The following is an 11,814-nucleotide window of genomic DNA, read 5'->3' as shown; positions in this document are numbered from 1 at the left end:
AATTGGCTGCTGCATTTCCTACATCAGTGACTACCCTTCAAAAGTGTTTCATTGGTTGTAAAGCGCTTTGAGATGTGGTGGTCAAAGGTGCTATATAAATGCAAGTTCTTTCTTTACTCAGTGAGAGACAGGAGGAGCTCATTATGTCCCCTCAAAGTAACTTGCAAGAAATGCTTGAGGAGAGAAATTAGCAATGTCAGTTTCATGAAACAGCCAATGTGCCTTTAAATAACCTTCCCCCGTCCGTTATCAAATAGAGCAGCATACATTTAAATCCCTTGAAGAGGAAGGGCTACTGAGATACGTACATCTGTGTGTGTGTGTGTGTGTGTGTTTGTGATTTTTAGGCTCCGCCCTCTTTCAAAGGCATAAAAAGCTTTCAGGCAAAGGCACAAGTCAGAAGAGCAAGAGACTGAGCAACACTCAGGAGCTGGACAAGTACTGGGATTGACGATTTGAGAAGCAAGTACTATTATTACACAGCCAGATAACTCTGAGACTCTGAAGTCCAGCAAAATCGGGTAGGTGCTTTGTGTTTATTTAATTTTAAACAGGTACCTGTTAGGTTAGAACTTGCACGTCATATTTAACATCTGTGTTTCTGATTTTCTTGAGTGAACTCTAACCTGCCCTGAGCCCTGACAAGTAACTCCATCAGTCAAGGGGCTTAAAGAAATAAAGTTGAGATTGTAACTTTTGAATCTTCTCCTGAAGGTGACAATTGTTACTGGGGTACACTAGTCCATCATCAGTGCCTTACCTAATACATGTCAGCTGGGGCTCAGTTGACAGCACTCTCACCACTGAGACACAAGGTTGTAGATTCATGTTCTGCTCCATGACTTGAGCATTAAAGTCAAGAATGGCATGACTGATAGAGTGCTGCATTGCTGGAGGTGTAATTTTTCTCATGTGAGATGTTAAACTGAGGCCTCCCCTACATGATCTGGTGGATGTAAAAGATCCCATGCCACTATTTCGAAGAAGAGCACTGGACTCTTGGCCAATATTTATCCCTCAGTCCCCATCACAAAGACACTTATCTGGTCATTATCACATTGCTGTTTGTGGGAGCTTGCTGTGTGAAAATTGGCTGCCACGTTTTCTACATTGAAGCAGTGACTACATTTCAAAAAGTACTCATTGGCTTTGAGACATCGGGTGGTTTTGAAAAGTGCTACACAAATGCAAAACTTTCTAGCTGGCTATCCTACATGCCTGAGCCTACATAATGAGTGTCAGTGGGTTATTCAACTTTTGGAGCATCACAATCTTCTCTTGACGACCACACACGTCCGATATTTTCTTAATTTTCCCATCCCAGGGAGACCAATTGTCCCCACCTTGCTTCAAATCTGTGAGAGATCAGTTAGCCCTGCACAGCAGCAAAGTGGGACATTCCAACCACTGCTTAACCTTTAGGGAGACAGAAATGCTGCGGAATTTTGCCTGACAGAATTCCCAACTATCATTTCCAATACTCAAAAATCCTTCTTCTCAGGCAGTCCCTCAGGATCGAGGATGAGTTGCTTCCATTCCGGTTCGATGGGGGAAGTGTTACCTGCAAATGTAATGGTGATACACACCAATGCAGTCTCCTCGATGTGTCTAAAGACAAATTGATATCAAACATCAGCCAAGCTTTACAGCATGCACTGGACCACTCTTTTAATGATGCTTCTCTATGTGATTGTCAGTTAACAATGCATGCAGCTATTGCTGGAGATAGAGGGTTTCAAGGATGATTGCATCCATACATCGTCGAGCGTCCCAGGTTTAATCTCCAGTCTGAGCTGAGTTATCTTTTTTTTCATTTCTTCTTTCATGGGGTGTCGGCAACACTTGAAAAGCCAGCATTTATTTCCCATCCCTAATTACCCTGAGCTGAGTGGCTTCCTAGGCCATTCCAAAGGGCAGTTAAGAGTCAACCACATTTCCTTCAGTCTGGAGTCACGTGTAGCCAAGCCAGACCATATAAGGATGGAAGATTTCCCTCCCTCAAGGACATTAGTGAACCAGATGGGGTTTTAACAACAATCGATGGTTATCATGGTCACCATTACTGCAACTAGTTTTATATTCCAGATGCATGAACTGAATTTAAATTCCGCGAGCTGCCATGATAAGATTTGTACCCATGTTCCCCAGACACTTAGCTCTGGATCTAGATTACTAACTGGTCCAGTAAAAATGCCCTACATTGCCATTTCCCCCCTCCCCCCAATTTGAGTTAGAGTTGGGGTAAAAGTAGAATTTGCCTCAGTGCCAGCATGCAAGAGGAGGGGGGGGTGGAGGAGGAGGGGGAAATAGCAGCCAGTGTTCCAGCAGCAGATCTCTCTTCAGTGACCCAAGCTGAAATGTGAAGATGTGTAAGTGCTGGTGCAATGGTCTTGGGTTGTGACATCCCCCCCACTAACATCAGCCTCACACACAAGGGAAATGCCTGCATCAGGAACTGAGAGAAGAACCTTTTGTCAGATACATGGATACGTGCTGCTGGACACATTTAGCTGGTGAGACTGTGGTTAGGCTATTGAACCACGAGGGGTCTCGTACCCAAGCCCAATTCAGTTAGGCTACTGAACCATGGGGGGACCTTGCAACCGGGACCTAGCCTGAGCTGACATGCACACGGGATTGAGTGACTGTTTCGCAATCAAGAGCAGTAATGCTGAGCTGAGTTTTTAACCCGTCCCTAGTCCTGGGGCAGTGAGAGCAGTGGCAGCATGGGCCTGAACACTGCCTCAGCGAGAGAGTTGGCGCAGCTAAGGTGCCTGAAGCTGAGAATATTTTGCTCTGTGCAAGCTGGTGCATTTGCATTTGTTTGAATCTTGATGAGTCACCAATAAATGTCTTATGAACTGGCTTGTGCTTAAAGCCGTATTATCATCGCTTTGTTGATCTAGTTTATGAGGGGCCGCGAAATAAAAGAAATATACAAATAAATCAGTGGTCAGCCAATTCAGAATCCAGAGCCCAAGTTCACAGCTGCAAATTCCTACTGAGGATATTCTTCAACGTATTTAACTCTGTAATTACTCACAGGACTCTACAATAACCAGAAAATTCACATTTCCTGCTATTCATTTCCCAACCCAGGTGCCCCACCCGCACAATTTTCCCAATGTTCTTGGAATGTGGTGACACACTTTGAGACACAGGGCATTCCCACTTTAACCACCAACTGTTGTTTCTGGTTTCTGCAACAAAAATGTGCATTTATACGGCACCTATAACGTCATGGAAAATCTCAGGGCACCTCACAGCAGCAATTATCAGACAAAATTTGACATTGAGCCATGTAAGGAGGTATTAGGACAGGTGACCAAAAGCTTGGTTGGCTTTCAGGAGCATCTTAAAGAGGAGAGAGAGGGACAGAGAGAGAGAGAGAGATGGCGAGATGCAGAGGTTTAGGATGGGAATTCCAGAATTCAAGATTAGATGTCCAAAAAGCATGGGTGGTGGAGCAATTAAAATTGGTGATGCATAAGAGGCCAGAAGTGGAGGAATACAGAGGCGATGTGTGAATGGGACCTGGTCTGAGTTAGGCTACGGGCGACAGAGATTTGGATGATCTCAAGGTTAGGGAGGTAGTAAAGTGGAAGGCGGACAAGGAGAGCATTGGAATATTCGAGTCCAGAGGTGACAAAGGTGGGGGGTTATTTAATTGGGTGTGCCGAAACTGGATCTGTCCTCAACTAACATCTGTACACATCAGAGCTTCCCAGTGGGATTTCTGGATAGTAACTAAACTATGATCCACAATAAGTTAACTGATGTTAGCACAGAGCTTGAATGTTCCTGAAAAGAGAGACATGTTGCTGAAGCTTTTCATCTTGCCCTTATCAGGACAAATGCAAGAATGCCAAATTTCAAACGCACACGACAATTTATACTGCAGGGGAAAAGGGTGCTGTTTGGTTGGCAAGTTGAGTCTAATTGGCCGAGGTGTTGCCATGGAGAAAGCAATGGGGTCTCCAAGTTATTTTTTGAATTACTCAGGAGCTTGGGGAGCCGATAGTTCCTCATTGCCTTCTCCATGGCAACATCTCAGATTCGACTTGCCAACCAATCAGCACGCTTTTCAAATTGTGATTGTTTGAAATTTGGCATTCTTGTGTTTGTCCTGATGAGTGCAAGACGAAAAGCTTCTGCAAAATGTGTCTCTTTTCAGCAGTATTTAACTGATCTTAGTGAGGACACCAGTTGGGGGTACATTGGTCAGTCAAGGAAGGGGATATTCATTGGGCGAGGTGGGGTGAGGAGGTGGGGGAGCGGGTTCCAGTTCCTGATAACTATCCAATGACCCCGCCTAGTGGAAAGTAGCTTATCAAGTTGGAACTAGATTGGAAACAACTGTGATATTTCTGCCTCACATGGCCGAATAGTCCAACCACCACTTGCACTGTGTGGGCTCACATATGGTCACTTGGGCAGTTACAACCAGCCCTCATATTGAGGAATTGAGAGGTTCGGCAGAGGGCAAAACATTCAGGAATTTCCAGTTTTGAGTGAGGGCAAAATTGAAAGGTAGAAATTTGGCCAATAGCTAAACGTTGACTGATTTGAACCAGCCCCCTCCTTCCATAGCACACTGGGTTAGGAATATCACAGGTCTGGGTAAATATTAATTTGTCAGCATTCTCAAAGCAGCTTCCTGGAAACTTGGGTGTCAGGCCTGCAGAGCCAGTGTATTGCTGACCTGCGAGACTGGTCCGAGTGGGATAAGGGTTTCTTTCTGCAAGGTTCTACTAGTCTAGTGTGGAATGGGTTTGGTGCAGTCATAACCCAGTGGGGAAGAGATGACAAGAGTGAAGCCAGTATAGTAAATACACACACTTAACTCGTGATCACTGGGTTTGCATTACAGCACTTAGCATCACCAAACTGTACCAAGGTCAGCACTAAACTGGTGATTCCACTCTGACCAAGGTCACAAGGAGTGACAAGAGTGTGGGTGATAGCAAACCTTTCTGTTAGGACTGTGTAGAGGGAGCTTTACTCTGAATCTAACCCCGTGTTGCACCTGTCCTATGAGTGTTTGATGGGGGCAATGTAGAGGGAGCTTCACTCTGAATCTAACCCCGTGCTGTATCTGTCCTGTGAGTGTTTGATGGGGACAATGTAGAAGGAGCTTTACTCTGAATCTAACCCCGTGTTATACCTGCCCTGGGAGTATTTGATGGGGCAGTGTAGAGGGAAGTTTATTCTGTATTGAACCCGTTCACTCAGAGTACTGAGGCTGACCCCATATACAAAAACAAGAGAAAGCTGGAAATGTTCCAACCTCATGAATGACGTCTGACAATTCAACACTGAGAGCAAGATTCACCAGAAATGGATAAACAACCCAACAAAGTTCAAATCTTAATGCTGAACTCTAATCCCCTGGAGACTGTTAGATGTAATTAAAAGTTTATATGTGACCCCGATTATCTCGATCACAGAAGAAAACAACAAAATTAATTTTGATTATTTATGATTAGTTCATCCCATGTTTTGATATGAATCTCCTGCATTAGTTGGAGAGCAGAGGGCAGTATTGCCAATTGCAATGTTTCACAAAGTGTCTTCATGTTTTGTTCCCATTCCACCCACCCTCCCCAACTGCCACACAACGTTCACAGCACTGAAATGAGACCTTTCTTATCCAGTCCCCACTGGAACTATTTATTAATTCTGGCAGAATAAGCATTTTCCATCAATCAAAGCACAGTGGGGAATGTAACCCATCGGCATCCCCTAGAACACATCGCTGCTTGAACAGGTGGCGGAAGCAGATTCAATAGTAACTTTCAAAAGTAAATTGAATAAATACTTCAAAAGGAAAACAAAATGCAGGATTATGGTGTGAAAAGTCAGGAAGAATGGGATTAATCAGAGGGCTTTTTCAAAGTGTCTGCTTAGGCAGCACAGAACAATGGGCTCTCTCTCTCTCTGCTATAAGATTCTGTGATTCTAAGACATGTTAATACTTCAAGTTGAATATATTACCTAACTTTTTGCTCCTTATTATTGATATGAATTTCCTCTCAGAGCAGGTACCCCTAGATACAGAGAAAATTACCCTCTAAACTCCCCATCAAGCACTAGCAAATTAGGTACAGCACAGGGTTAGATATAGAGTAAAGCTCCCTCTACACTGTCCATATCAACCAGTCCCAGTGCAGGTACAGCACGGGGTTAGATATGGAGCAAAGCTCCCTCTACACAATCCCATCAAACTTTCCGAGTGCAGGTACAGCACGTGGTTAGATACAAAGAAAAGTTCCTCTGCTCTGTCCCCATCAGACACAGTCAGGGCAACACAGTGTTAGCTAAAGAGTAAAGCACCCTCTGCATTGACTGCATCAAACACTCACAGGGCAGGTACAACGCAGGGTTAGGTAATGAGTAAAGCTCCCTCCACACTGTCCCATTGATGTGGGTCAATTCCAGCCTCGGAGGAATGCTCCTTCTATGGAGTTTAAACATTCACATTTCTCGTGTTGGTTCCATGTGCAGCATCACCAGGCATGATTGACAATTTATTGCTGTTGGCTCACAGTTGCCAGGGAATTATTACTGATATTGGAGTTAAATATTGTTCACGGTTCGCAATCACTGAGCAGCCATCACAAAGTGATGGCGTATTAAGAATCTATAAAGTTTAACGTCAGGCAGGCAGGAGAGGTGGTCATTCTTGGCTGCTGGACTGCACCCTCCAATGACCAGTAAGGGAGTAGCATTGTGGTTCACAGGATAAATTGTCTTGAATAAGGTTTAGAGGCACTGAGGCACAATCAGAGCGGGGACAGGCTATCATCTGTCTGTCATCTGTTTGTATTTTCGATGTCTCTCTGCATTGCTTATTTCTATCTGTCTATTGCCTATCTCCGTCTGCCTATTATCTACTGTCTTTTTTATGAGTTGTTACCTGAGGCCCCATCTGCCCTCTCAGGCAGACGTAAAAGGCCCCATGGCACTATTTCAAAGAAGATATGGGGAGTTAATCCCTAGTGTCTTGGTAAAAATTTATCTCTCAGTCAATATTACAAAATCCCATTGCTGTTAGTGGGATCTTGCTGTGCGAAAACTGGCTGACGCTTTATCTGCATTGCAACAATGATTACACTTCAAAGTTACTTCGTTGGCCACAAAGCACTTTGGAACAACTAGGGGTCATGAAAGGCACTATATAAATGTAAGTCTTTCATTCTGCCTACCCATTATCTATTTCACTGTCTGTTTTCTCTTTCAAACCACAAATCTCTCCGTTGAGTTATTGGCTCTTCTCTGCCATCTGGTGTCCGCTGCTGGAAAGTGCTTGTATGAAGTCAAGACAACATTGCACCTGCTTCAATGCCTGTCAGTTGAAGTGCCAGTTGACGCTCATGAAGCTCAGATTTGTGGGCGGCGAGTGTCCACTTTGTGGGGGGGGCGGGAATAAGATGCTGCAGGACTGGAGAAACAAAAGCATAGAATTTACATTTATATACCAACCCTGGGGACTTCTCAAAGTGCTTTACAGACAATGAAGTACTTTTTTGAATTGCAGTCACTATTGTAATGGAGGAAACGTGACAGCCAATTTGCACACAGCAAGCTCCCACAAACATTAATGTGATCATTACCAGACCATCTGTCTTTTTCATGACTGATTGAGGGATAAATATTGGCTGGAACACAGGGGAAGACTCCCACTACTTTTTCGAAATTGTGGCTGCGAGATCTTTTATGTTTATGTGAAAGGACGGTTGGGGCCTCAGTTCAACAGAGATGGCACCTTCGACAGTGCAGCACTGCACTGGGAGTGTCAGCCTGGAAAAGGTGCTCAAGGAAGGGAACATATGGAGTGGGCAAGGGGAAGGAATGGGGGAGTTCTTAATGAATTGGATTATCTCGCCTAAACTCTAGCAATTGTGCTAGATTTTATGATCTGCTGTGGCGTGTTCTAATCTGTTACACAATGGGGTGTTGGCCTGAAGCACAAGATCGCAATACCTAGCTGGCAGTTTCTTTCCAGCGTAACTGAGCTGGGTGCTTGGGTGCGCGGGGGGGGGGGGGTCAGTGAAGCTCATTGGATAACCCCTAATGCGTCGTGTTCCAAATGGCCTTCTGTGTGGCTAATGTAACCCTGAGCCTCAGAGACTCCCATCTCAGCTTCCCCACATTGAAAAGCCCAGGGGAGTGGAGGTGGGGTTGACAGTGTAGCGTTCTACCCTCAGCTATCAGATACAACACTCTGCCCATGTGCTTAAACAATGACAACAACTTACATTTATCGGAATCTCATATTGGGGTCAAATATTGGTCAAGATTGTAAACAGACTGGTTTAGTCTGTTGCCAGGAAGAGCGATGGAATCGGTTGCTAGACAACATGAAATGGCAGCAACTCACAGTTTGATTTAATTTGTAACTTGTGGACTTTCAGATCGGGAAACCATGATGATGATGTTAGGGCTCATCGCAATGCTTTACTTTCATACGGGGGTTCTCGGTGAATCGCAGGAGCTGGCCAGCACCAGCAGGTGAGAAATTGCCACACTTTCTATTTTATGCGATGGTTTTACCAAGCAACTTGCATTTATATAGAGCCTTCAATGCATTAAAAACATACCATGACGCACCACAGGATGTTAACATGTAAAAAATTGACACTGGGCTCCATAAGGAAACATTAGCACTGTTGACCAAAGGTTTGGTCAATGAGGGAGGCTTTAAGAAGTGATTGAAAGGAGGACTTTGAGTGTCTTTAAGGAGTAACTTTAAACAATGGCTTTAAGGAGTGACTACAGAGAGAGAGGAGATAACCTCACACTGTGAGATTCACTGATATTGACTTATTTAACACAACTCCAGCACAGTGGAATATTAGACCAGTGTAAAACTTGTCAGATTGCACAGCTCCATAAATTGAAGGTGATGTGGCAATTGAGTCACATTGACCTATATTGGCTCTTGTTTAAGCAACATCTTGATTTTGAAATTCTCATCCTTGATTTCGAAGCCTTCCATGGCCTCACCTCCTCCCTATCTCTGTAATCTCCTCCAGCCCCACAACCTTACGAGGCATTTGCCTCATCTATTCTGGTCTTTTGTGCGTCCCTCATATTAATTGCTCCATAATGCTGGCCATACCTTCAGTTGCCTGGGCCCTAAGCTCTGGGAATCCCTCCCTAAACCTTTCTGCCCTGGTCTCCTGCTTTAAGACACTCCTTAAAACCTAACTCTTTAACCAAGCTTTGGTCATCTGACCTAATATCTCCTCATGTGGCTTGGTGTCATATTTTGTTTCATAATGCTCCTGTGAAGCTCCAGGGGATGTTTCATGATGTTAAAGGTGCTATATAAATATAAGTTGTTGTTGAAGCTGATGGGCGGTTTTAATTTTTCCCTCTCTTTCCCTCCACAGGAATCCGTCTCCCTCTCCTGCTCTTTTGTCGTACATCCAAAACCTGAAAAATGCAAAAGTGGAACTGTTGGACAGACAGGTAAAGAACGTCCTGAAATCTCGCCTCATCTCTGCATCCAGCTCTGCTAGAGATTCCCTGAGTGTTAAAGCAGAAGATGTCAAAGAAAGCATCAATGACAGGTATTCAGTGGATATTAATATGCAGGGAAACCTGCCCTGTATAATTCCCCTCTTGCTTCACTGGGTATAGGCGCCGTATTGAACCAGACGGGAGAGGAAGAGCGTACACTTGATCGCCTGGCCTGTGCTCTGTCGCCCCACCCTCCTTGCCACTTTGCTGGCCGGTTATCCCATTAAGAAAGTGGGCACTGGGTCAGAATACTAATGGGTGTGATGCCATTACAGTTGAACAGCCTGCTGTCATGACATGTTACTGACTGCAGTCAACAGCTTGCATGCTCCATCTTCACACTGAATCGCCTCCAGTTTGGATCTGGTGGCTTCATTATTGAGGGAATGTCTCTAAGTCATTTCACTCAAGATTAAAGACAGGAGAAAGACTGGAGAAGCTGGGACTGTTCTCCTTAGAGCAGAGAAGGTTAAGGTGGGATTTGAAAGAAGCCTTCAAAATTACGAAGGGTTTTGACAGAGTCAATAAGGAGAAGCTGTTCCCACTGGAGAAGGGTTGGTAACCAGAGGAGGCAGATTTGAGATAATTGATAAAAGGCCCAGAGGGGAATGAGAATTTTTTTCACACAGTGAGATGTTATGATCTGGAATGAACTGCCTGAGAGGATGATGCAAACAGATTCAGTCGTAACTTTCAAAAAGGAATGGGATAAATATTTCAAAAGGGAAAATAATCACTTGCTAGTAGAGAACTTGGTTATAGCTGAAGAGACAGATTGCAGAAGCTTTTCATCTTGCACTCATCAGGACAGAAGCAAGAATGTCAAATCACAACAATTGATACTACAGGAGAAAAGGTGGCTGATTGGTTGGCAAGTCGATCCTGACTGGCCAAAGTGTTGCCATGGAGAAAGCAATAGGGAACTATAGGATCCATAAGCTCCCGGGGAATTCAAAAAAGGCTCAATGCTTGAACATGTTCCTTTTGTTTACAGAGATTGGGTCCCTGTGTATGAATTCATTTGCAGACAAATGCATGATGGGCCAAATGGCCTTTTTCTGTGCAGTAAGATTAGATGATTGGTCAGGTACTGACTGTTTTCTTTGTTTGGGTTTTAATTCCAGCACTGTGCTAAAAGGTCGAGTCAAGCGTTACCAACATCGCTGGGGACGTCACTTCGGCCGCCAATCACCCCCGCGCTGTGTCCTGGGCATCTGCCGGACTCTCAACCTGGCCCACTCGATGTACCATTTGGGCAACACCAAGGGGAAGGACCCGTCAGCCCCCAAGAGCACGGACGACCCCAATAGTTTTGGCAAGAGGCGACGCAGGAGTCTGGTCTCCCTCCTCCGCAGATCCATCAGGCTCAACAGGGACAGGCGGGCAAGGAAGGAGTGAGGGACAGGGGAACAACACACACCAACCCCCCCCGCCTTCCTCGGCTTCCACCCAGCCTGTGCCACACAACTTGGATAGGTCATGACAATACACACTCCGCGCCCCCCCTGACAGAAATTCTCCGGGGGTAGGTGAGAAACCAGGTTTAACAGAAAAGATGCAATCAAACACTTGTGTCTGGCTCGCTGTGACATCCGATACACTCCCGCTCACCCCTTATAGAGGGAGAAAAGGCAAGGGGGTTGTAAGAAGAAATGGGTTGGCCTCCCTCAACAAATCAAAAAGATTGCAAAACATAAAGAAATCACTTTGAATCAAATACATAAGCAAGTTTCCCATTTTCTGCTCCACTTTTATAGGTATATATTTATATTTATAAGCTATTTATTTGTTACATGTTCACTTTCTGATCACAAGTTGTCTGGGTGTAGAAAGGGTCAGTTTCTCCAGGCAGAATTAGCGAGGATTATCAGCCTTAAAGTGGCCCTGCCCTAAAAAAAAACATTATTGCCATAATAAGGTTTGTAGGTCATCTCTTTATGGACCACATTCTGCAGCGGCGGCTGAGGTGGGAGGTGGAGTCTGTAACGCGCTGTTACCTCCCCTGTGGGCACTGTATAGTGGTGCTGGTGAACCCGTCTCCACCTCGCCAAAAGGTCGTGCCCTTTTTAATTTAACTGGCCACAGATGATGGGCAAATTTTCTCCACTTTACCACTCCCAGCTGAGGGCCATAAACATCTGCTGCTGACGTTGAGCAAGAGATGGTGTCTCCCGGTCGATTGGGGCTTCCTTGCCTTCACGCTGCCTGTAAAATCCTGTGTATAATTCCCACCCTCCCCATATGGAGCTGCAAACTTTGTGATGTGTGCACCAGCGCGAACATAACAAT

The 11,814-nt window shown here is 44.9% G+C and overlaps 1 protein-coding gene across 1 annotated transcript; it reads left to right on the top strand.

The window, feature by feature from the left end:
- The first annotated feature begins 398 nt into the window (after positions 1-398).
- Positions 399-11,249, top strand: LOC144669305 (uncharacterized). Its single transcript, XM_078531661.1, has 4 exons — positions 399-521; positions 8,415-8,511; positions 9,396-9,575; positions 10,650-11,249. The coding sequence occupies exons 2-4, from the start codon at positions 8,426-8,428 to the stop codon at positions 10,921-10,923; spliced, it is 540 nt and encodes a 179-aa protein (XP_078387787.1). The 5' UTR covers positions 399-521; positions 8,415-8,425; the 3' UTR covers positions 10,924-11,249.
- The last annotated feature ends 565 nt before the right edge of the window (positions 11,250-11,814 follow it).

The sequence above is a fragment of the Cetorhinus maximus genome, chromosome 29 (genome assembly GCF_964194155.1).
Source record: "Cetorhinus maximus chromosome 29, sCetMax3.hap1.1, whole genome shotgun sequence".
NCBI classification, from domain to species: domain Eukaryota; kingdom Metazoa; phylum Chordata; class Chondrichthyes; order Lamniformes; family Cetorhinidae; genus Cetorhinus; species Cetorhinus maximus.
The sequence above is the reverse complement of the archived record's forward strand: the minus strand, read 5'-3'. Positions and strand labels throughout refer to the sequence as shown.

Bases quoted from the DNA above. Each gene is read 5' to 3' on its own strand.
- LOC144669305 (XM_078531661.1), top strand. From the start codon at position 8,426: ATGATGATGATGTTAGGGCTCATCGCAATGCTTTACTTTCATACGGGG. The intron at 8,512-9,395 runs GTGAGAAATTGC...TTCCCTCCACAG, and splicing joins GAGCTGGCCAGCACCAGCAG to GAATCCGTCTCCCTCTCCTG. The intron at 9,576-10,649 runs GTATTCAGTGGA...TTTTAATTCCAG, and splicing joins AAAGAAAGCATCAATGACAG to CACTGTGCTAAAAGGTCGAG.